The sequence below is a fragment of the Exophiala xenobiotica genome, assembly GCF_000835505.1.
Source record: "Exophiala xenobiotica strain CBS 118157 unplaced genomic scaffold supercont1.1, whole genome shotgun sequence".
In the NCBI taxonomy this organism is placed as follows: domain Eukaryota; kingdom Fungi; phylum Ascomycota; class Eurotiomycetes; order Chaetothyriales; family Herpotrichiellaceae; genus Exophiala; species Exophiala xenobiotica.
In genome coordinates this window covers 1,374,020-1,397,352 of record NW_013562494.1, presented here as the reverse complement: position 1 = coordinate 1,397,352, position 23,333 = coordinate 1,374,020, and the positions used below count along the sequence as shown (strand labels likewise).

Below are 23,333 nucleotides of genomic sequence, written 5' to 3'. Positions count from 1 at the left end.
TTCAATTCGCCCATGACGCGATGCGCAGTCATTTCAAATCGAGTTTGAGCTAGTGGCTTCGAGGCGAGGAGGATTTGGAATTCGTCATGTCACGTGCGTGCCCTGATACGTCCAAGTCTTCTTGCCGCTATTGCAGTGTGAAGAGAGTCACGGAGAGTGATCAGACACTGCGAGACGGCGAGGATAACTACTCCATACTCCGTGCTCACTGACCAAGCAAGCAAGGGTGCTCGAAACATCTAGTCACTCTAATCATTCTTCGTTCAATGTGTGCCAATTTCAGTTGTAGTACATGTATGATTCCGGTTCCTGACGGCCGTGATCCGGGAAAGACTGGCCATATTACCGTTCCCATCCCTTTTTATTTGCAAACACTTCTGCTTCAAACCAAGCCCGCCATTGCAAATCAATTGCTTTGGCTGTACATCGAAATTTTGATTGCTAATAGCTCCAAATCATCCAAGTGGCCCTTCTCCTTGTGTCATCTTTGACTGTAAAATGAGCGATTTGCGGGGTATCTTCTGGTATCATCAAAATCGTCCAGCCTGCCCAACGTCTTTCGTATATACGCGTGCTCTGCCGGGAGTTGAAACTGAGGAAATAACAAAGGAAAGTCTCATCGCAATCCCTGATTAGGATTGCTTCGAAGGTGACTGTTCTTCTTGAACCGTGCTTGTTGACTTTTGAGGCAGACTCGGACTTCGTTGGGGCACATCAGAATGTGAAACCGATGATGCTCGCCGAATGTCCAATAGCCTCGCGCTGCCAGCGCTGATATGTCGAGCATGACCCTTACCCTTGTATTCCACACTTTTCGCTCGCAGAATTGGTGCCCCGGCCAATTCCGTTCCCGGTGTAACTGCCTCTGCCACTTCGGCATCGCTGGCTTCATCGTCCCCCTCTGAGCTTGACCTTCGGGATCCTTCAGGAGAATCCGTCCCGAATTCCTTCAATAGCCCTTCAGTGGACTTTGCTCGATTAGCCTGACGGACCACAGTTGCCTGTCTTCCAATACCTGCGTGCCATGTCTCATCAACTCCTTGGCTGACTGGGAGTGGAGGCACTTCTGGGGCGGGGCTTTGCTCTCGTTCCCGTTCCAGGTCGATTACATTGCTGCTCGCTCTGCGACCTGTAGATGTAGTCGAATCTCGGCGCCCACTGGGCCCAGGACTTAAGCTGTTGAAGTACTCGTCATGTGCAAGTTCGTCTTCCTCGGTCTCAAAGCTTCCAGGGACAGCATTTGGAGGGATCGAAGACTGGCTCTGCCGAAGTGGATGGCTTGGGCCACCAGACAGCCGCTTGACGGGTTTACCTGAGAGCCATGAGCCTTCGGAGTCGACTGATGCAAGGGATTGAGACATGACGACTCCAGATACTGCCTCCATGCCCGTATCCATCTCCATGGACCGTGTAGGTCGACCTTCCAAGGCAGGGTTGCTGGAACTGGTACCAAGGCTCATACCATCCAAAGTGCCCGAATGCGATGGCCTGACTGTATGCACTGCCCCTGCCTGAGGGCCAGTCATCACTTCAGGCGATTGGACACGCGAATCTGGAGGCGAGATAGGCAATTCTGGAAGGTCTTCCCGAAATTTGGACATTGTCCTCTGGGGGACTCCAGACGAGTCAGAACTTCGAAAAGTGCGAGGCACGACCACAGGAGGTGGCTGCTGTTTGCGAGCGAACGACTCTCGAGATGTGTTGGAGAACTCAGAGGGTGTACTTCTGCCTCGGTCTGCAGCGCTGGTCTTGCGCCTAGTCCCACGTTTGAAAAAGCTGGTCCATGAGCTCAGCTGATGTTGCTGACTGCTCTGATCTGAAGCCCATCGCCCGAAACGTCCATGTTCCGGTATGTCCGGACTAATTTCGCGAGCGAGTCCGGAAGTTTGAGACGTACTCTGGTGATCGGATGGTCGCTGTACGGGTGAAGTAGGAGGTGATATTGTCGTCGCCTGGGAAGGCTTTTGATTCCCTTTGATCTCAACTGGGAATACGGTTCGCAGCGGAGACTTGACCTGTACAGGTGCTTCTTCATCTTCATCGTGAGAGAATGGATCTTCCATGAGGTCGACATCCTTCTCATCTTCAAATGGGTTCCTGATATGGTGGGTAGGTCTGGCCTGGCCAGGCTGAGATTCAGGGTCCTTGAAGGGATCGGTTGCTCGTCCCCGAGGACTAGGAGAGCTCGGAAAGCCGGCGACGTCTGAACTTTCTGTACCAGCCTCGAAAGGCGTTCTGCCTCGCCGCTCGCGCTCTTCTAGTCCATGAGTTGCGGGATCTCTTGACGGTTCCATGACTGGGCGGCCGCGCAATTCCTCTTCCCTTTGTCTATCAGCCTTGCGCTGAAGCTTCCGCTGGAGGCGCTCCCGCTCCGCAGCCTTCTTTCTCTCATGTCGTCGCCGATCTCGTTCCATCAACTCTCTCAAACCACCAGCGTCCAAGTCATCCGCCAAGTCGTCGATCCTCTTCTTGGAAGCAGGGGCCTCCTCCTCGATGGCTTGTTGGACTGACGGCTTTATCCTTGCAGGTTGTTTTCCGGTCGGGGATCGAGTAGAATTGACGTAGGTGAGGGTTGGTCGCGGAGTCAAAGCGGCCAATATCCCGACTTTGAAAGACCCTTGATGCTCAAAATCTTCACCTTCCTGTATCACCTCCGGCAACGGTAAGGAGACCTTTGAACCCGGTCGCTCGAGTCGTCGGTTGAGGTCGCCAGGGACTTCCTTGGTGTCGCGACGTAATGGCCCCGATCCTGAATAAGACGACGGCCGCTTCAGCTTGTACCCAGGCGAACTCATGGCACGGATCTCCCTCTCACGAGCATAATCTTCTGCCTTCCTCTTGCTGGACTTCCTCCGTGTCAAAGCTGGATCATACGTCCCGCGTCTGGCCAACAGGGTTGGAGCCTGCGGTAACGCAGTGAACTCCTCGGGGCCAATGCTCAACTGAGATGTCGGATTCTGAGAATACGCTTTCTGCCCTCCCATGGCCCCTGATTCTGTTGCAGAATCTCTCCGTCTATTCCAGGCCTCGGAGGCAGGACTACCGACCGAGACCGTCTGCGCTCGGGAAACATTTTTAGGCTGACTCGGGACCCTTTGCTTGGACAGGCGCCGTGGCTTCTCGTCCGAACCGCGTTTGTTTTGACCCCGTGCCATGGTGCCCATCTCCTCGGAGGTATTCGAATCTATCCGTGTTCTAATATCCCGTTCCTCTTTTTCCGACTGCGTATGCAGCGCTTGAGGTTGTGCCTGACTCGAGCGGGCTTTTTTGCGTCCTCCAAATGGCCAAAATCCCATGCTGAGGCCAAAAGTGTGGAAGCGCAGGACAGACCCGAAGAGGGCGCCGTCAAGGAACGAGGTTGAGTCGGGGTGGAGGATTGCAAGGCTGAATCGAAGACATCAACGACGACCGATGTGACGCAGGATGGATTTTTTTCGTGGCGCGGATGAGAATATGCCTGATCGTTCGGCAATCGCGGGTGGCAGGGTAAAAGAGTGAGATGTTGATTGTTTTGAAGGGAAGGCCACGATGCGCAGTGGCGGTCGTAAGCTTCTTCGAACTGACAGGTCTGGACGGGGCAAAAGGCTGGTTCGATGACAGATAGATGAGGGTCGAGGCTACCGCGGAGGGGTCCTAGGAAGGCACGTGAAAATAAGGCTGGAATGAGCGTCGACTGGGTAGGCGGAGTAAAATGGTAATTTGCTTCTGGACGAATTCTTGAACGAAAGTGAATGATGAATGTAGAAGGGTGATTGAAGGCGAATTCGATGCAGGTGGTTTGACGGGGTTGGTTGTTTGGTCGACGTGACTGAATGAAAGAGTTCGACCTGGTGGTGGCAGAAGCCGCGAATGACGGAAGAGAGGCGATGATGTCGAGAGTGGCAGCAACCAGCGGTCCAGCGCCCACTGCAGAAAGGCGAGCGGCGCCGGGCGGTGGCGATGGGCGGGCACAAGAAAGAACCAAAGGGCGGGCTAAACCTGCTTAAACTCTTCTGGCCATAACCTGGTGAGCCTAAGAGCCTAGGGGCTTAGGGGCCTGGGGTGGGCCTTGAACAGCTCTGAGCTTATGGCGCTGCTCGTGGGTGGGCTCGTATTGTGAGGCCAGTTCCTTCTCGAGGCGTTTTACGGATAGAAGCAAGCCACTCGTCAAGGCCGCTCATGAGCCTCTCTGAGCAATCACATAGTAGATCTTCACAGCCATCAGTGGAATCGCTGGCATCACAGGGTCAAGGTTGGTTGTCAATCAAGTTGTCCCCCAAGACCCTGCTTGCAAGAGGGAGCGTCACAGATTCACAACAGCTCTGGATGCACGCATTGGTCCCGCCAGCTGTCTTGCAAAATCATCCCAATCATGACGGCCAGCCCAGCCGCCCAGTGCGAGCTCGAGGACAGACCACTTCTATCTTCGATCGTTTCCTTAGGGACGGCTGCCCCCAGCGAGCTAAGATCAACAAGCTACAGTCAAATACGACTGGCTACGGCAATCCCGAACTTTTGGTCCTCTCATTCGACCAAGAGATTTTTCCCATTACCTGCGAGCCTCAAGGAACCGAGGATCCTTTGTGCATGGGCTGCGCACGCGAGGGACAAGCGTCATACCAAGCGGAGTTTAAGCAGCGTCTGACATGCAAGGAACACAGCAGAAGACCAGGTACAGGTACAACGTTGTTCACATAGGAAGCCCACCGAGGGAGTGCGAGCGCAAGATTGGTGAAGCATAGCACAACGTCTTTTCGTCTGCTCTGCACATGAAAAGCCCCCATAGGTGATGCGATGCGCGGGGCGTCTCCGTCCTGATGTAAGCTAGAGGTGGATTTGTTCCCGCCTGAATCCAGTGAGGAGCCGCGGGAGCATCTCATCCATCGTCCATCGTCCATCGACCGAGCTTGGGGCATTGCTTGTATGATGACGTCCGGTACGAGTAGTGTGTTGACATTCTCGAAGAATGTTGTCCACGGTTGTCGCACTTGACCAGCCAGCCAGCAAGGCCAGGTACCGGCTGCCAAGTACCTGTTGCGTCGTGGATGCAGGGATCCTGGAGGTGAAGAGCCGGTCCTGCATCGATCTTCTCTCTTCCCAGCACATGTCTCAGACTCGACAATCCTGTTTCGAGACTGCGCTGATCTATTTCGGCTACAATGGACAAATGTCAATTGCCACCAGTTTCGTAGCCGGCATATCCTAGTATTGTCGTGTACCTCAATGAACACAAGGTTCGACGCATACATACGTCCCGAAACAGCAGGGATGCGTCGACCAAAGCACTCGAGGAGTCGAGGCAGACTATACGAGTACTAATAAAGAGCCAGACCGACGTAGCTTACGGTTGTGGCGCTGCGCCGGAGCATTTGACCGTCAGCGGCGTCTTGCAGTCCCTCACGTCCATGTCGGTAATCTTCTCGATAGGCGAGTCACAGTTGTATCTTGACCTCCAGTTCGTTCCCAAATCATGGCAGTCACCTCAACGTTCAGCCAAGATGGCAATCTGACTGGCTGAGCAATTAGACCACATGGCGACCGACAGTATTATATGGCCAAGAAGAGCTGACGTTGTGAAAACTTGCACGCCTTCAATTTGCACAGAGGCGTTATTTAAATTGAGGAGCCACGGTCCCAAGAGTGCACAGCAGCCACTGCCTCCTCAGTGCTTTGAAAGCCAATCTGGCCACGGAGTACGGGGTACTTCTGGACACAATTCTGTCTAACAAGATCCGACTCAACCGTGCTTTGTCGGCGGCGCTCAATATCTCCTGCGGTCGTCTGGATAACTCACAATCTCGCGCGGTCTTCAAGAGCTTCCTCTACCAACTTCACTGCTGCTTGGGCGCAGCCATACGAGGATTGCTGCAAAACCGTCAGCAAACTGTACCGATCGAGACAGGAGTAAAGCACAAGACTCGTGCTTGAACGCCACAGTCTTCTGGACAGGGAACACATACATAACCGGCTCCTCCACTGCCATAGTTGTGCACTGTCCAGATGCCGTTGATTTTCTCCTTCTCGATCCTGGTGCCTCCCTCCCGGACGGGCCTTAACCCGACGCCGTGCCGGATGATATCCAGGTGCTCAATGCCCTTTCCGCCAGTCAGCTCCGGGCACATATCGACACATCTTTTCATGATTCTGATTGCGAGACTCGGGTCTGGCTGAGACTCCCAATTGCCCTTCTGATAACAGCCGCCGAGGATTGTGCCACCACCGGCCGCACGAGTCATGATATAACAGGCTTCATCCGGTCCGTCATCGGTTCCAGATATCGAGTACATCGATGGTGCCACGTTTCTAACGATAACAATCTGCCCCCTGGCGGGAACAACAGTCTTGTCCATAACGCCACCGAGTTTATTAGCCGAGAGACCTGTACAATTGACCACGAGGTCTGCCGCGCCGCCAAGATGGTGGACTCCTGAGGCAGCTGCATCCGAAATATGTTTGAATATCGCCCTCTTAAGGACGACGCCGTTCTTCAAACATTGAGACACTAACCATGGCAAGTATATCGCCGTATTGATGCAGACTGACGTGAAGCGCGTGGCGTTATCGACGCCTGGTTTGAGATCCTTTTTGGGTATCTCGTGGAACTAATATGGAGATTAGTACAGGCCATAGTACTGAGGACGAAGCTGGTTATGAAGGCACTGTCTGACACGGAAGTCCTTCAGCGACGGACTTGACTGGGCAAGTGGGAACAGTCCCCTTTGAAGGGGCAGTCCACTTGTTTGGATCGGTGGACTCCTGTCAGGAAAATGCAGCTCGTCCTGCAAATTTGGCTGATACTGGAATGACTTACATCGTCGAAAAGGGTACTGAACCAGGGTGTCGGGCTGAGCAGCTCGGCAAACCAAGCTGCGGTTGGCGAAGATACGTCCTTTTTACGATTGTAAATTTCGCATTTTTGGAAGTGAACCCCTGCCTCGGGATGGTTACGTGCCAGGTCTGCAAGCGGCTCCCACGTATTCTTATCCCATTCTTGTGCGGGTGTGCCTTTTACCGAGACTCTGTGCAGGAGGATAAGTTGGTCTGCTTCTTCGTGGTTCTGGGAGAACTGTCTGCTCACGGCATATAATTTGCTCCAGCCCAAGGCGAAGCATATTCAATGTCATAATCTCCAGGCATGTGCTTTGCGGCAATTGTGATCTTGTACCTGGGATTCTTGGACAACAAAAGGGCTGTGGTGAGCTACCCTTAGTCAGAAAACCGTCCGGTGAAGACGAGTACAAAACATAGAACTCATGCTTCTTGAGGAGGCACAGTCTCCCGGAAAGGACAATACTCACACCCGCCACGCCGGCTCTACGACAAAGTCAGCAGGACACCACAATGCGCAGACTTCAATCACTGGACTCACCCAACCACGACAATCTTCTTCTCAGTAGGCATGGCTCAGAGTGAATTGTAGGATGGTGCAGCAGAGAAGTGTGTTTTGACTGGTCAGATAGTTGCTCCCAGTGACTTGGATCCGAACTTCGGACAGAAAAGTTGGGTTTTCTGCCGCACGAGGACCTATACAATAGGCACAATAGGTAGCAGAACAACAACTCACTTCTATTGAGGACCTGAAAAGGACTTTGCGTTTGCAGAGAAGAGCAAATCTTTCTTCCTATATACTCCCATATCAGACCACCAATTTACACGTACAACTCACCACAAACAACTGCTCGCAGGGCGTCAACACCTTTCAGATTGGAGTACTTACTGTTTTTGCTGTATGGGGCAGGCGAGTCAAGCAGACCTGAGGTAAGCCACAGAAGAGCAGTCGCGCCCCTCACCTCGCCTAAGTTGCTTTGATTTTTGTGCTGTCACCTGTGCCTGTCCGTGCCTCTGTTCGGGCATCACGGTGTCTGCCTAAGGGTCAGCTTTTAGGGCAACCAGTCAATCATACGCCCCCCTGGGACAGCAACTCCGCAATCAGTGACACTTACGTGCCTTGTGAAATCATCAAAAAGCCCCTGCACAAGTCAATAAGGAGCAGCCCAACACTTCATTGTCCACGCTGTCTTTCATTCAATTCCTGCAGTCCCGACATGTTCTTCTGAGCCCTTTGGGGATATCTATTTCTCCTTTACAACCTCCAAATGCTCCTGTCAATGGATCTTGCTCGATCATGGCTGACCATGCAGTCTCTACACAGCTCCCAAGCATGGTCCGAAACCCCAAGGCTGTATGGCCTGGACTGGTCAAGATGGGCATGTACCAGAAGCAGATAGCTGGTGACGGTATGCTCCTCTGTTGCTATCAACTGCCCCTCTACTTGAAACTCACGTCGATCCAGGCAATTGTCTGTTTGCATCCCTTTCCGATCAACTCTACGGCACACCGGCAAAACACCCCGAGATACGTGCAAGCATCATTGAGCACATGCGGACCTATCGACCACTATTCGAACACTATGTCCACAAAGACGACGTGCAACAACGTCGAACCCTCCGCTCCGCTACACTGGTCATCCGTCAAGAGTCGGAAGACGCGTTTGAAGAATACCTAGCCCTTATGTCACGATCTGGGACGTATGGCGGAGAACCTGAATTGGTAGCCTTTTGTCAGGTCTTTGATCAAGATGTGACGGTACACCTCCCACGCATCCAGAATTTTGATAGGGACTCAATTCTCTACATTAACGAACATCGAGAGAAGCATCCGGCCACCTCACCCTTGCACATTTGCTATGGCGGAGACGAGGTCACGCGAGCACACTACGACTCAGCTCGAAGCCGAGACGGTTCAACTCCACGAAGCCGCAACAGCCCTCTCCTCAAACCTCAAGAGCTTCCTCGGAGCATTACCGCAAGCCCTCTCTCCTCCGGACCCGTATCCACCCTCACTTCTAGAGCCATCCGCAACAGCAGATCGGAGCTATCTTCCGAACTCATCCATGACTTCCTCCAGAAGAGCAGAAAAGAGTCGGAGAACAATCTGGACCATCTCAATGACAAGTACCGAGCCAGAAGCCCATCCGTGACTTCCTCGCAACGGAGTTCAAGCTCAAAGAGATCCTTGGACGATGATGGCGAACCAGTCCGCTCAAGCAAACGAGCTGATAGAAGAAAGAGCACTCGAAGACGTGCAGACATGGCAGTCACTGTCCCAGATCCAGACGACGAACTCTCCCCACGTCTCCCTGTGGATTCTCCCAGAGCAGACACACCTCCAAGCACTCAAGACACCGAAGTATCATCTGACGCTCAATCTCAAGAACCTGCAACTGCCATCATCAAGACCACCGCAATAATGTTCGAAGACGACGATTCCAACTTCGAACCCGTTGCCCGTGCGACGAAACAACCGATCAAGAGTCAAACTCGAACATCACTGCACCTGGTCACCAATAGGGCACAAGCATCAGATCCAGCAAGTCCGCGGCTGATGTCAGTTGCTGAGAGACCAAAGTCGACATTGCGAGCATAAGGACTGAGCGTCCATGGAGTTACTGGTCAAAAATCGAGGGACGTTTCGTGTCCATCTTGTCTTGGTGAGATGTTCTGCATAGCGCATGGGATTTGCATACAAATGATACCCCTTCCAGTATAGCGTTTCCGGTGAGCATGGCATATGGGTAACGGGAATCGTGTTCAAGGCAAAGAACTTGCTAGATCCGCAACCATAATAGGTTTGCAGAGATTCAGAGAGAAATGATTTATGAAGTAAACGGTCGTACCATAGAAGATCGCATTCAGATCATACAACAGCAGTAAAGGGAAGCAGCTTGTTGGATCTTGGTATCAGTCTTCCAAGTATCTTAGGTACCTACCTAGGTAGGTAGTCTCTACCTTGGTCTACTTTGCAATATCAATGTGAAGTGGACATGATTCATTACTACCCAAGGGTACTGTAGTTTCGAGACCTTGACTTGCGCTTTCACTTGTGCTGCTTGGTAGTTAGAGTGCTCTGTCGTGCATCCCTCGTCCTTGGACGTGTATGCACGACAGTGATTGCGACCGTTAGTAGCGATCCCAACCCTCCAACACGTACAGTCCTTAAACATGCCTTCTGCTTTCTTTCGACATCCAATATGTGTGGAAATCAAGCATGGAGTTCGTTACCTAGGTAGGTATGTACGAGTTTCGTGCCCTGATCATGTGGATTTCGATACACAGTTACAGTATGCCCTCCCTCGCGAGGCACGTCTCGCTGCGCAGCCATCTTCGTCAATTAGTCTCTATAAGTTACTCCTCCTCCGTTTCTGGGGGAGCAAAAGGCCTCGTCCCTTCCTGTGTCGCACAATCCTACCTAACCGTGCTAACGTACCTTTGGTATGTATGTACTATGGAACGGACTGGGCCAAATTGTGTTGCGCGGCTCGATTTCCTTTTTGGGTGGCTACTCCTTTCCTTTCGTTTTCTCAGAAAGGCTTGGGAGAACTTAACCTCGACTTCCGCATTCTCCATTACCTTCCAAAAGTAGTGACTGAGTCAACGGCTTCATCTATGATTTTTCATCTCGACTCATTCCTTTTTTCGGTCTCTTCCGTGCCAAACTCTCACCGCTATTGAGCAAGTCAGAGCAGGCACTTATCGGTATTCATAGTCACCTGTTCTGGACGTGAGCGCTGACGAGGACACGCATCCAATGTTAAAGAGAGGTCGACCCCTTTTTTGGCCGTAGAGGCAGTTTTGTTCACGTCTGGCATCTTCGCATGGTTGGATATCAACTCTACAAGCACACAAGGTACGGAGTACTTCGTACCTAACCCGTCGAAAGACGGGGGCTTCGCCGAGCTTCTGAGTAATAGTGATCATCCTACTGGACGATGGAAGAGGTACCACAAATTTAACCTTTGGGCTCCCCCCTTCCTTACAAGTACTACCAGCGCGGAATGCACATGATGTCACGGCGTGGACTCGAGTTGGACATGAGATAGACATGGGAAAACCGAAGGACTTGTAGTACTCGAAAGGCCGAGCCGAATGTCTTCTCCTCTGGCAGCTGAGAGTAGATTCCTTGCCTCGGCAAGTGATAATGCTATGTAGCGCTGCTCGACTTTCCCAAAGTCCGCTCACATTCACAGGCTGCCGCACAAGTCCCCGCCCGGTCCATCCAGGACAAAGGGGCTGTGCGATGCTCATATCAGTCCATAGAAAAGGAACCAATGATGAGCTCGACGAGAAGCTGTCATCTGGCCCTGAGCGTCATCCAACAATGACCACCAACGCCTTGCTGTGTGCCTTCAAATGCAGCCTCGTCCAACTCGGTCATGTCGGTCGAATGAGCGGGCCCATCTTAAAATCATATATCCTTTCTTTGCTCGCCATACCTCACGTAAGATCATCAATTTCTCGTTCTTTGGCACGTAGCGCTGCCCTCATGACCTCGGCCTCGCGCATAAGTTGAGCTCGGCGCTCGGCTCGCAGAAGCTCCCGCTCTCGATCAGTATTCGTGCCATCCGCAGCAACTTGTGGACTGACATCCGGTTCTTGCTGTCGGCGACCGGCATCTGCCAATGCAGGGTCAAGGTGCATACCTTCTGCGGCCGCAGCAGCTAGTTGGGCTTGAACCCGATAATCATCCGCAGGTGCTGGTCCGGTTTGCTGGGTATCACCGGTTGTTATTCCAGGGACATAGCCAGTGTAGTCCACAGTAGGTGGTGGCCTCCTTCTTTTCGGTGGGGGAGATGCGTCGTTGGACTCTTGGTAGGCGTGTTGTTCAGGTGAGATGGGCTCAGGGGAGGTAGACACAGTCTTTTGCGAAGCGGCGCCATCCGGTCTCTGCACGTCAGAATATGCAGGAACCACTCGTTTCCTTCTCTTGATTGTTGATTTCTTCATCTGCACAGGCCGATGTGAACCATGTAGTTTGTGGTACAAACCGCACGCGTTGCAGATAGGGTGGCCTTGTTCGTCCCGGCGCCACAGAGGAGTCACCGTGGTGCCGCAGTTCTTGCAGGCGACAACCAAAGTATTGTTACCAGGCGAAGGCTGAGAAGCAGGGGTATCGATTGCAGCGCTTTGGGATGGACGTGTACTGGTCGAAGCGGCGCCCTCGGCGGTAGACTGAGGAATATTGGTCGGAAGAGCCGAAGGGTTTGTAGAGCGTGCGACTCGATTGTTGTAGGCGGGGCACCCGGAACAGCCTTCAGCACCACCCGCTCCGTTGCAACTGCCTCCACCTGGGCAGGAACCTGGAGTATGCTCCGGCACCCGGTAGGGGATACTAGCAGGTTGGTTTGGCGCTGCTACTGGCGAAGTTGCTGCTGCTGGAGACGTGCCGACGCGGTGGCGAGGGCTTTCTCCTGGGGCAGTTGAGTTTGGACGTTGGAAATTTGTCGGCCGGGGTGTATTTCGAGTCTTGAGATAAAGGCCACACGCATTACATATCGTGGTACCTGTCGGCGATCGTCGCCATAGGGGTGTTTTGGTGGTGCCACAATTACTATAACCTACGTTAGCATGCATACCTTGGGATGGACCGGATCGATGTGTGAATCCTCGAGGGTAGGCTCGTCTTCGTTTAACGACAACGTCCAAGGCACACTTACCTGCAGACTTGACCCAGACCACTACCATCATCTCTCTGTTCAGCTAGCTCACTTGAATGACGCGGTGCATCGGTAGCATCGGGTCTAGGACTAGGTCGACTGGGTTGGCTAGTTTCGGTGGCAGCATCGCTTAGATGACCATCGTAAGGAGTTAGATGTGATTGTGATCCATGGCGTCCACCACGGGCTGACGAGACGAGCTGACGAGCAGCATCGAGATCTTCCGCGGAAGGTTGGCGCATCAGACTTTCCCGCTCTGGACCTAAAGACGTGGGATGTTGTAAAGCGTCCATCGCACTTCGTACGGCCAACATGTCGACTCAGTCACGATTTCGTTTTATCTGGAATTCAGAGCCATCCAGATAGGAAGAGACGAGCCTGAGGCCTAGGAGAGCACAAGGAAAGAAGACGGCGGGAGACTGGAGAAGCACCGTGGCCAGGAATACCAGTGGGCGAGACGGATGTCGGTGTGTGATGATTCGATATAGAGAGCGGTTTGCTACTGAGAATGGGTCTTTTTTCAAGCAAACAGGCCGAGTTAACGTGATCCGGAGGAAGAAGAGGGATTTTGAAGTGTAGACAAGCTGGATTTCTCAGGTTGAGTGACAGGAGAGACAGTCGAGAGGGCGAAGGTGACGGCAGAGGTTGAATCTGGAGCCCAGTGACAGGCACCGGTGGAGAGAATTGTCGCGCCAGGCACATTTCACGGCGTAAGCATCAAACACGTCGAAGATGATTGGTTGGCGCCATAAAGCACGTGCTGTCGAGAAATCGAGGCTGTACAAGGCACGTGATAAGCATCACACGGTGCCTCACAGTACTTTCTGGTGATGAACTCGAAGCACTACCACTTTCATGTTAGGATCTCAAGCAAAGAGAACTATCATTCTGGAAAAAGAGTGCGCGTCTCTAGGCCTCATCACTCTTTCCGTGCCCTGCCTTGTACCTGATGATGCTTTGACTGCTCATGGGAGTGGATTCTTGGCTCGAACATTCCAATTCAATTCCTACCAAGCCGTCAAACTGTTCTTGTCGAGATGTTGCTCCCTCGTGCTTCAGATTAGTCTACAGCATTTTTACATTGGCAGAATTCCTTCTGCACCCAATAAGCTAGACACTAGATATCATAGTCGACGAGACCTGACGACATGTCCCATCCCATCCCATCCCATCCCAATCCCAATCCAACGCAGAGAATTGGCCCTTCAGAGTGTTCCCCGCCGACGCAGCCTGTCCCTACCACTTCAGTGTTCCGCGCTCATAGTAACCCCGAATTGTCCTCATCCCCGACCAGTCTTCTGACCATTGAACGTCACCGAGGTTATTGTCTCTCACAAAACCACAGCGTTCGTCCTGATCTTTGACCGATGTTCAGGTTGTGGTGAACCCGAGTCTCAGACCTGTTCCGCGCCCCAGCCGGCATCCGCGTCTCTCATGTTGGAGGGAGGCTCAATTGAAGGCAAGAATTCGAGGGCGCAATAACCCACACCAACGAACCCGATGATTGTGCCCGCGATGATGCGCAAGACGTGGTTCTCGAGGATGATGCAACCGACGAAGATGTAGACTAGACTCTGTTAAATCCTGTGCGACCACCGTGCATTGAATACTGACAGATGCCACGTCCTAGGAAGGAGAACAGAAAGCTCGCGTATTTCGGTAGGTATGGTGGAACTTGTGGGAGAAGTTCGAGGCCAGCAATAGCTTGTATACAAGTCAGTCTCTCAACCTTTAAGGCCTTTGCGTGGCTGTTCGTACCAAGCCCGAAAATGATTACATAGATGCCGACAATGATGTTCCGACTGTTCATTTCTCAGCATTCAGTCTCGTGTTAGAAAGGATCATGACTGACAAGCCAATGTTGGGGATGAATTGACTAATTCCTGTTTGGAGCAAAAGTGTCAGCAACTGTCCTCCAGAAGCCTGCGCCTGTAAATCCAAGTTGTCGCTTACCTCCCAGGATCATGATCCCGCCCACGACCAGATTGACCAGTCGACTGTGAGATGGTCAGTATCTCGAACTCGAAGCTAGCCAACCATTCCTGGCGCGAATGTGCATACAAAATGTTGGAGAAGTCCATGCTTCTGAGCTTGCGACTTCAATGCGACTGGCTCGAGATGGTGAGATCGGAGGTGTTGTACGACAACTTGGGCACTGTCGAACTTTATGATGACCGCGACGAAGCTAAGAGGAAAAGTATTGAGCTTTGAAGGTAGAAGGCTGTCCAGAGAGTAACTCAGCGCAGGCAGAAAACAAAAGGGGAAAGCAATCTTGAGCTGCAGCTTGATTCAAAGGTGCCATTCAGGGACGAAGAATGGGGAAATCGCCGTTGCGGACACGAATCCTTGCCAAGTAAATTCGCCTAACAAAACCGACGTCACTTTTTCATCATTGCAATACCTGTCTCCCTTTTCACAATACTGTTTGACAACCGTATACCACAGCCTCGTGAGAGTATCCAAACAGCCTTTATGACCAGGGAAATCAAGATAGTCGTACACAAGAAAGCTATCCTAAGTAAGGTGAACATCCCAGCATCTTGTCTTCCTCCCTTCGCACCCTCGAAAGCCAGCAAAAGGCCAACACCAAACCCGGCTCTGTTCAGGTGCTGCCTACCTGCATAGCCTTAAGCTCGTATTCAATGCCAACCGGACGTTGTATGATTGTTTGGAACGTGCCACAAACGCACCTCTTATTCGAGAGCGTTACCGTCAGCAATGACATCCTACCAATCGGAGTCACGCACCGTCGAACACGCCTCCTGCATGCTCTCATTGGCCTTGGATCAGGCTACAGCGAGAGGACTGCTGCCTTCAGCGTGTATGCTTTCGCCCAAAGAGCTGTTCAGAGAAGCCCTTTGAGTCAGTCCAAGAAATATGCATAACACGGTCCGTCTTGAGAAGACTGCCATTGGTTTTTGGTACTTCATCGTGCTGTATATTTGCAGAACAGCGTGGGGTCATTTTCTTGAAAGCATCTAGACACCGATATCGTTGAGATCTCTAAGCCCCTGTCTGTTGTGATGCCGTCGCTCGTCCCTTAACATGCCTAGAACCACAATTTGATCAACTCTTCGCTGACTGCCTTTGGAGTCAAGATTCCATTCTCGGTGATGAGTGCGTCAATCAGTTCTGGAGGCGTGATTTCCACCATCTCTCCTACATCAACGACTTGGCCCTCGCGTGATTCCTGCTCATTTTCTTGCGATTCCGTGCCAGTGCTGAAACGTAAAACATCCTGCTTCACGCCCATGCGAGCAAGATCAAGCGGTCCATAGCCCAGAGGGAAGTTTCGGACAAACTTGTAAGACTCGACCGCAATGTGTAGTGGCACCGAGACTGCCTTGGCAATCAGGCCAATCTGATGCATCCCAAGCTCTGTGATGATCGAGCCGTTTTCCAATACCGCCGTGGCTCCTACGATAAATTGCGGCGCTGGTGACGTTGCTGGTAGAGAGGCCAGAGCGTAAGTTAATGCTTGTAAAGAAATGGTTGTTGTTGGGATGGACAGTTTATTCAGCTTCGAGATGCAACCGGATATCCTGTCGGTCAGTCCCTCTGAGGGGAGAATGTAGATGACGTTGAAATAGCGACCAACATCAGCGGCGTGCGTCAATAGAATCCGGACGACCCGACTGTAGCCGTAGGTGATGATTGTGGACTCCTCTTTGATGAATGGTAGCGCATGATGGGCGATTTTGAGACGAGCTTCGTTCGCTCGCTTCACAAAGAGAGATGAGTTGGTGAGGATGTGGTCGCGCAGAGTAGTGAAGTCGGAGTCTGCCAGCGAAGAAGGTCTCTGTTGGAACGAGCTTACAAGATAGCGTTGGAAAAGTTCCGTGCCGGCTGATAAAGGAATTGGATTTCGCTGAGAGGCCAGAAGTTTCTGGGAATGTGTCGAGAGTAGGCTCAGGGTCTCGGATATGGTGGTTAATCGTGTTTTAGCAAGCAGCGAGATGAGGGCTTCAATCGCTGCTATAGGTGGTGTGATGGACGAGTCTTCGCGAACAAGTTCATTGTAGAAGGTGACGATGTCGAAATCCGTTGTGGGAGACTGACCAGACGGTTTTGGTGTGGTTGGTGGTGTCTCTAAATCTGCAGCTGCTTCACAGCATGGGTCAGACGTGCTTCGGAACAATCTGAAGACTGGAGTATGCTTCAGGAATGACCAGAAGAGGCTGAAAGCAAAGTATCCCGACAACACGATATTCATGCTTCGAACCCTTGGCCTCCGAGTCACAGTAAAGGAAAAGGTGAGGCGGAGGGAAATGCTGTACAAGACTTACTGGACGCCATCTCCAACAGAACTTTGCACCAGTATTGTATGAACTAAAATTTGCGTGGCGCTTGCAGGACGTGGCATATGGATATTGGTTGGTGGTGGACAAGATCGTTTGGCTGAATGCAATCCCAAGGTCTGAAGGCCTTGACTCAGTCATGAGAAGACTCACAAGGCTGGACAACAGCCTCGTCGGCTATTCTTGGCACATAGATTACCGATGTTTAACCGCCAGCAGGCACATCAGGCTATGCCTATCTTGGAACACGTCAACAAAAGCTTCTCGCACTGTCTCAATTAGGAGGATACTGCGATCTCTTGAATCGTTGCTGTCCTCGTGTTGTGTATACTGTCACGTCTCCATTACCAGCCGTCGGCATGAATTCCCAATACCGCAGTTCGCAGCCACAACAGGCTCGCACGAAGAAAAAGGAGGAAGATCCTGCCGACTTTATGCGCCTGGTCAGTACCCAGTGCGCTTAGCACAATGCCTACTGACAGCAATCGCAGTCTGAGAAAGAAATCGCATCATGCATCAGCGAGATGGGGATACCATTTCAACCGTCCGACCTCCTCAAACCCAATCCGCAAGTCATTCAGATGGTCTTCGAGCACCTGGCGGAAATAGGCACAAATGCAACTCGAGACGCCATTGACCCTGCCATGCGTGCCGCCTCGGAAGACATCTGCGCGGAGTTCCCTGAACTAGTACCAACGGAAACGAGACTTCTCATGGGCTTCTTCGTTCAATTACGCACCATGCTGGAACAATGTGGGATCAACGACTTCTCGTTCAATGACCTTGTCCGCCCGAGCCACGACCGCCTCGTCAAGATCTTCTCATACACAATCAACTTCGTCCGATTTAGAGAGACGCACACCAATCTGATAGATGAAAACTTCAACAAGGCGGAAAACACGAAAGCCAGGATTGAGACGCTGTACACAGAAAACCAGGACATGGAGCAGAGACTAGAAGAGATGAAGCACAACAGAAAAGCAATGGAAGTGGCGGTCAAGGAGAAAATGCGACGCAACGACGAGTTGAAAGCTCGCTTGCTTGAACTGCGTAAGGGTCAGGAAAGAATTGCAGAACAACTTGAGCGAGCAAAGGCCGAGAAGACCCGCGCGCAAACATTACTTGAAGAGAAAACTGAACGGCTGGTACGTGCGCGACAAGAAAGCGAGAAATTGCGGCCCTATGTCCTCCAAAGCCCGGCTGCGCTGCAAAGTGCCTTGACGGAGTTGTCGGAGAATTTGATGCGCGAGAAGAGCCAGATTGATGCTTTGGAACGAAGAGGTCGCGCGCTGCAGACATCTGGCGATAGCTTCACGGTGGTACAAAACGACGTGCAAGCATGTGTGAAAGTGCTGGAAGAAATTGCCGTGGAATTGCAGAAAGAGGAAGAAGAGGACGCGCGAGCGGCCAAGAACAGAGACGCTCTGGCAGAACGCGGCAATAACGTTCGAGAGGTCGAACAGAATGAAAAGCTATTACAGAGACAGCTCAAGAAGTGGGAAGAGCGGACAGAGGAGTTGCGGCGGAAACACAGAGAGCGCGATGAAGCCAACAAAGCTAAGATGGATGAGTTGCGGGAGAATCAGCGGCAGCTTCGAGACGAGCGAGCAGATAAAGGGCGAGAGATGGAGAGAAGGAGAGTAAGAATCGAGCAGACCGAGAAAAAGGTAAGTTTGCTGGGCGAAGATCCAAGTTTGCGACGAAGCTGACCCTTTTGCAGATGGCCGATCTCAAAGACAACATCGACAATGAAGTCCATTCGGCCCACGAGGAATATTTGAAACTCGAATCGCATATCAAACTGTATATCACCGAGATGGAGCAGAGCCTGTGACCCAATGCTCTAATTACGATGCGCATGACGGAGTTTGCAGGTTTGGATCAAAGATACCCTTTGGCGTTGTGTAACAATCGACCACGGGGAGCTCAGTTGCTAGCTCTTGGTTAGACATACAAAGTTGGTTATTCTTCTTCGAGCAGTATTTTATCGTCCGAGCCAATTCCTTCCCAGCGACGAGCTTCCAGTACATCTCTCTGGTTGGCTCTTTCGAATCGAAACCACCTCGATGCGATCCTCGTTGCTGACACGGTTCGACGACCCCAGCTCGCTCCACCTTCGCCAATCTTGAGGGACCCACTAAGCAAAGGTACTTCGGCCTGCCAGAGTGCTGGGCCTTTGCTGGGGTCAGCAGGGTCGTCAATATCCTTGCACTCCACGAGTTTAAGTGACCAATTCGTCCTATGAGCAGCGGAAACGGCCGTCGCAAATGTCCGGGAGAGGCCTTGCAAGGTGAACTCGGAAGAACCATGATGCAGTCTCAACAGATTGACGATCACGATATGGCCATTCCCCAATGACCTGCCATCTGCAGGATGGCCCTGGTCAGAGAGCTTTGGGACATAACTTGAAAGATATCCACGAAGAACCGTGATCGCTGGACAAAACACAAGCCGGCAGTATCGACTTGCGTTCAGAAGATACAGGCTCGGTGACAGAAGAATGTGGCTGGAAATCGGTGATGTTTTCTGGCCCGCCTGACCAACATTGTGCTCCGATGTTGATGCTTCATGTTCGGCATGGTGACGGTCAAGCTGAGCAAGGATTTCAGCCAGATACTCCCCTCTTGTCGAGCAGATGATCAGGTCGGTCTGAAGGGGAGGGTTGTGTCTGACAATATCGTCGAGCAAGTCAAGAACAAAGTTGTATTTGGTCGAGACGAGGTTCATGGATGGCGTGGAGTATTGTCAGTCGCGAGGTCGGCCTTTCTCACCATCTTGTGGCAACCAACGACCTTGCGGTTAATACAGAAGAGTTGCTGGGAGGCTGTGGTTTTGAGGCTCTGATCAATGGGATGCTTGAGTTGTTGAGGAAGTTGACCTCTGGCGTGCGGAACAGGCTTGGCGTCTGGAGAAACCTCATGGATGCCTTTAGGTTACCTAGGCTCGCTACGTAGTGACTCCCCGCTGAAGTCCGCCCATCTCAGAAGCTCTCCGTCTTTCAACATACCATGCCGTCCATGCCCACAGCCATGAACAACCCTCGTAATCCTCGGCAGAAGGTACTGGTGTGGCCATCAAAGTCACATGCCATTGCGGGACAATCATATGGAGACGGGGCACTCCAGCTTTTGATGCAGTGATAACTCTGTTGCCTCTTCTGGCATTATCAGGTCGGGACCTTCACGTAGCTCAACACCAGCCCTAGTGAGCCCTCAGAGTGGCTCGAGTGGAGAAGATTGCCCAGAACAGCAGGCAAGGCGTCGGAGATCGGCTGTGCTACTGAACTGATACTTAAAGCCAGTCCACTATCAAGGTCCCGACTTCTTTTATCAAACCCGACCTTTTTTGGCGCCCCTGTGGAAACCAGACATTTGCAGTCCCACGATGGCTACCATGGAGAAAGTCTTCGCCGGCTACGAAGCCCGCCAAAAGGTTCTGGAAGCCAGCACAAACCCCTTCGCCAAAGGGGTCGCCTGGGTCGAAGGCAAGCTCGTTCCCGTCAACGAAGCGCGCATCCCCTTAATGGACCAGGGTTTCTTGCACAGCGACCTGACATATGACGTCCCCTCCGTCTGGGACGGCCGCTTCTTTCGGCTCGATGACCACCTAGATCGATTCGAGCTCAGCTGCTCGAAAATGAGATTCAAGATGCCGCTGCCACGACAGGAAGTCAAGCGTATCCTCGTTGACATGGTCGCTAAGAGCGGCATCAAGGACGCCTTTGTCGAGATCATCGTCACTCGAGGGCTTAAGGGCGTCCGCGGCCTTAAAGCCGGCGAGAGCCTAACGAACAACTTGTACATGTGGATCCAGCCGTACATCTGGGTCATGGAGCCCGAGATGCAGCGCACCGGTGGCAGTGCCATCATCGCGCGGACGGTTAAGCGAACGTCTCCTGGCTCCATGGACCCGACGGTCAAGAACCTCCAGTGGGGCGACCTCACGCGCGGCATGTTAGAAGCCCAGGATCGCGGCGCCGATTACCCCTTTCTAACAGACGGAGACGGCAACATCACCGAAGGGTCAGGGTTCAATATCGTCTTTATCAAGGATGGCGTGTTGTACACTCCCGACCGCGGGGTACTCAAGGGTGTCACGCGCAAGAGCGTTGCCGACGCTGCCAAAGCGAACGGTATTGAAATGCGCATCGAGTTCGTGCCGACGGAGATGGCTTATCAATGCGATGAGTGCTTCATGTGTACGACCGCTGGCGGAGTCATGCCTATCACCTCCATGGACGGTCAACCAATTGGCGATGGCAAGGTCGGTCCCGTGACGAAGGAGATCTGGGATGGTTACTGGGCGATGCATTATGATGACAAGTACAGCTTCAAGATTGATTACGAGGAGAAGTCCGCCAATGGTACAAACGGTGTGAATGGAGTGCATTGATTGATATTGGGAGATTGCTGATCAAATTAATGGAAGTGACATCTATATTATGTGGTAGATATTCTACACCGGTCACTGACAGAGGTGTCGCAGATACTGTTCAGAAGCGCTCCTCTCTCAATCATCTCTTTCGCTAGCTCTTCACATGGTGCCTACCTAAGGAGTAAGATGTAGGCTTTTCATAAACCTCGAACGGCCAACCAAGCATCAAATAGCTGCCAATACACCCCAAGTGCTTCTCACTTCCGTAGCCTACCTTGAACATGTGTCATGGCCCTAGCCAAAACGCATTCTGTTCCTTCCAGATATCACCATTCCACGATATGCTGAATACCTCGTTCTTTGCGCTTCCAATTGCCAACCGTCACATACTGAGCTTGTGCTTTTCGGTCTCCAACAAACGTGATCTTGACCTCTCTAACACGTCTTTCATCAGGGACCGTTCTTCGTCCATCTGGAAGCGGACCCAGGTTTTCATTGGCTGCTTGTTCTTCGATGTTGAAAGTGTTGGTCGCAATGTGCCCCGTCATTGTACCATCCCACAGACACTCCCGCCGTGCGCCACTGCGCAGCAAATCTAGAGCCTTCATGCGGATCTGAGGGTTTCGACACCGAGCAGCCACCGTGTGCAGAGGCATTACAATTCCCAGTCCGGAGTAACACGACGCTTGTCGTGACTCCTGTCTATCCGCTCTGACAATCCTGTCACAGTAGCCCAATATTCTTTCAAGATATGGCTCCAGCCGGTCGAAAGTTGCTTCACGCTCCTCAGGTCGAAGAGCATTCATGCCCATCCGCATTTCGATGATGGTGAGGTATATGTGCAAGATCGCAATGCCATTATCGTCTCGTCGCGCGCCAGGCGTAAGCGGTTGTATTGCTGCGAGTAGATCGACGGCTTCCTTGCACCTATCCAGAGCCCAGACGATTTCTTTTTGTCGTCTGTCGAAAGCATCATGCTCTTCAGGTGTCCGCGGAGGGTTGAACTCGGAGTTCTGCCGGAAAGCAAGCATGTTGTAAAACAGCTTCTCAACGTACAAGTGAGCTTCCGTGATAGAAGGAAACCATGCCACATGCTCTAAATCAGATATTAGCAGATCGCGATGCCACTGGGTCAGCGCTTCGTCGTTGATCATGCATCGAACTTGTCCGTAGATTGAGATAAGAGCACGACGCAGGTCACCTAAGGGAACTGGATATGTCGATGAGTAGACACTCTGGTGGGTTGAAGAAGCCTCGAAGTCTTGTAAAACTTTCAATCCCGAGCGAACATGCTCGATTGCTTGAGCAAACTGTCCTTGTAGGCTAGCGATATATGTGAAGAGGATGGACACCGTAATGATGCAGCTCGTGTTCTCCGCCGACTGAGCTTTCGAGCCTGACTGGAAGAGGTCATTCATAAGGCGAATGGATCGATTGGCCTGCAGAAGCGCGAAATGTTTTCCAGCAACGGAATCATACCGACTACTTGACGTGGAATCTTCATTTTCGAAAGTTTCGTAGGCGGTCCCCAGAGCAAAGACAAGATGTCGGATGGATGGATAGTGCGTAGCTGCCCGCAACACCTCCTGTGTCCAGAATGGCCGATTAAAATATCCTCCTAACCTGTGACACGCCCTTGATTGGAAGAAGTCGAAGCTTCGACGTTCTGCTTGAGAAGCGAAGAAGTTGGGATGCGCGTCGAGACTGGCTAAGCTGCTGCTACCTGGGGAAGGCGTATCTGAGGCCGGCGGGTATCCGTCGCACTTGCGACCTGCATGAAATATCGATTGTTAGACAGTTTTGAGTCTTCGCCTTTCTCCCAGATGCGCACACACCTGTGGATAGACATCGATTGCATTCGGGCTTAGCCTCGTCACACTTCACCTTGCGTACTCTTGCAGTACCACTTTAGCACAGACGTCGTATTTTGTAGGTAAGAAACAACCATACTTGCATGTGCCGCAACCTGTTTTGACCTTGGGCAGGAATGCGCGTTTTCTCCTAATTGGTTGCAGTGCAGCCATGTCAAGGTTCACAATCGGACACTGCCTTTCTTTGGTCGGCTCGGAAATGTACGTAGCTGATATTGAGCAGGACGCTCTTCTGGAATATAAAGCTGCCAGCAAATGTCGGTCGATCCGTCCGCCTCATGCACCCCAGCTTTTTGGCCCCCATGTGATCTTTCCGAG

At 52.0% G+C, this 23,333-nt stretch overlaps 10 protein-coding genes across 12 annotated transcripts; 3 read left to right on the top strand and 7 right to left on the bottom strand.

Moving 5' to 3' along the window:
* Positions 1–229: 229 nt before the first annotated feature.
* PV05_00543 (uncharacterized protein) lies at positions 230–3,827 on the bottom strand. The gene has a single exon (XM_013465446.1). It carries the CDS (start codon positions 3,294–3,296, stop codon positions 633–635), a length of 2,664 nt encoding a protein of 887 aa, XP_013320900.1. The 5' UTR covers positions 3,297–3,827; the 3' UTR covers positions 230–632.
* A 1,721-nt stretch (positions 3,828–5,548) lies between these two features.
* Positions 5,549–7,689, bottom strand: PV05_00542. 3 transcript variants are annotated; one of them, XM_013465443.1, is made up of 6 exons: positions 7,349–7,689; positions 7,278–7,293; positions 7,058–7,179; positions 6,791–6,998; positions 5,940–6,581; positions 5,549–5,844 (listed from the first exon to the last, which is right to left on the bottom strand). In XM_013465443.1, exons 1-6 carry the CDS (start codon positions 7,378–7,380, stop codon positions 5,770–5,772), a joined length of 1,095 nt encoding a protein of 364 aa, XP_013320897.1. In that variant the 5' UTR covers positions 7,381–7,689; the 3' UTR covers positions 5,549–5,769. The 3 variants fall into 3 exon arrangements, with proteins under 3 accessions (XP_013320897.1, XP_013320898.1, XP_013320899.1); XM_013465444.1 differs by having other exon boundaries at positions 7,058–7,293; XM_013465445.1 differs by having other exon boundaries at positions 5,549–6,581.
* A 177-nt stretch (positions 7,690–7,866) lies between these two features.
* Positions 7,867–9,767, top strand: PV05_00541 (uncharacterized protein). Its single transcript, XM_013465442.1, has 2 exons — positions 7,867–8,216; positions 8,273–9,767. The coding sequence occupies exons 1-2, from the start codon at positions 8,105–8,107 to the stop codon at positions 9,403–9,405; spliced, it is 1,245 nt and encodes a 414-aa protein (XP_013320896.1). The 5' UTR covers positions 7,867–8,104; the 3' UTR covers positions 9,406–9,767.
* Positions 9,768–10,911: 1,144 nt separating this feature from the next.
* PV05_00540 (uncharacterized protein) lies at positions 10,912–13,104 on the bottom strand. Its single transcript, XM_013465441.1, has 2 exons — positions 12,473–13,104; positions 10,912–12,366 (listed from the first exon to the last, which is right to left on the bottom strand). Exons 1-2 carry the CDS (start codon positions 12,784–12,786, stop codon positions 11,253–11,255), a joined length of 1,428 nt encoding a protein of 475 aa, XP_013320895.1. The 5' UTR covers positions 12,787–13,104; the 3' UTR covers positions 10,912–11,252.
* A 269-nt stretch (positions 13,105–13,373) lies between these two features.
* Positions 13,374–14,771, bottom strand: PV05_00539 (uncharacterized protein). The gene is made up of 6 exons (XM_013465440.1): positions 14,534–14,771; positions 14,426–14,469; positions 14,325–14,355; positions 14,231–14,274; positions 14,087–14,176; positions 13,374–14,039 (listed from the first exon to the last, which is right to left on the bottom strand). The coding sequence occupies exons 1-6, from the start codon at positions 14,551–14,553 to the stop codon at positions 13,867–13,869; spliced, it is 402 nt and encodes a 133-aa protein (XP_013320894.1). The 5' UTR covers positions 14,554–14,771; the 3' UTR covers positions 13,374–13,866.
* A 55-nt stretch (positions 14,772–14,826) lies between these two features.
* Positions 14,827–16,865, bottom strand: PV05_00538 (uncharacterized protein). Its single transcript, XM_013465439.1, has 2 exons — positions 16,759–16,865; positions 14,827–16,576 (listed from the first exon to the last, which is right to left on the bottom strand). Exons 1-2 carry the CDS (start codon positions 16,766–16,768, stop codon positions 15,522–15,524), a joined length of 1,065 nt encoding a protein of 354 aa, XP_013320893.1. The 5' UTR covers positions 16,769–16,865; the 3' UTR covers positions 14,827–15,521.
* A 264-nt stretch (positions 16,866–17,129) lies between these two features.
* Positions 17,130–18,604, top strand: PV05_00537 (uncharacterized protein; the record flags this gene model as incomplete). The annotated part of the gene is made up of 3 exons (XM_013465438.1): positions 17,130–17,213; positions 17,262–18,437; positions 18,491–18,604. The coding sequence occupies 3 exons, from the start codon at positions 17,130–17,132 to the stop codon at positions 18,602–18,604; spliced, it is 1,374 nt and encodes a 457-aa protein (XP_013320892.1).
* Positions 18,605–18,732: 128 nt separating this feature from the next.
* PV05_00536 (uncharacterized protein) lies at positions 18,733–19,600 on the bottom strand (the record flags this gene model as incomplete). Its single annotated transcript, XM_013465437.1, has 1 exon — positions 18,733–19,600. Exon 1 carries the CDS (start codon positions 19,495–19,497, stop codon positions 18,733–18,735), a length of 765 nt encoding a protein of 254 aa, XP_013320891.1. The 5' UTR covers positions 19,498–19,600.
* Positions 19,601–20,154: 554 nt separating this feature from the next.
* Positions 20,155–21,162, top strand: PV05_00535 (uncharacterized protein; the record flags this gene model as incomplete). The annotated part of the gene is made up of 1 exon (XM_013465436.1): positions 20,155–21,162. One exon carries the CDS (start codon positions 20,155–20,157, stop codon positions 21,160–21,162), a length of 1,008 nt encoding a protein of 335 aa, XP_013320890.1.
* A 308-nt stretch (positions 21,163–21,470) lies between these two features.
* On the bottom strand, positions 21,471–23,168 carry PV05_00534 (uncharacterized protein; the record flags this gene model as incomplete). The annotated part of the gene is made up of 3 exons (XM_013465435.1): positions 21,471–22,915; positions 22,980–23,038; positions 23,095–23,168. The coding sequence occupies 3 exons, from the start codon at positions 23,166–23,168 to the stop codon at positions 21,471–21,473; spliced, it is 1,578 nt and encodes a 525-aa protein (XP_013320889.1).
* Between the last annotated feature and the right edge of the window lie 165 nt (positions 23,169–23,333).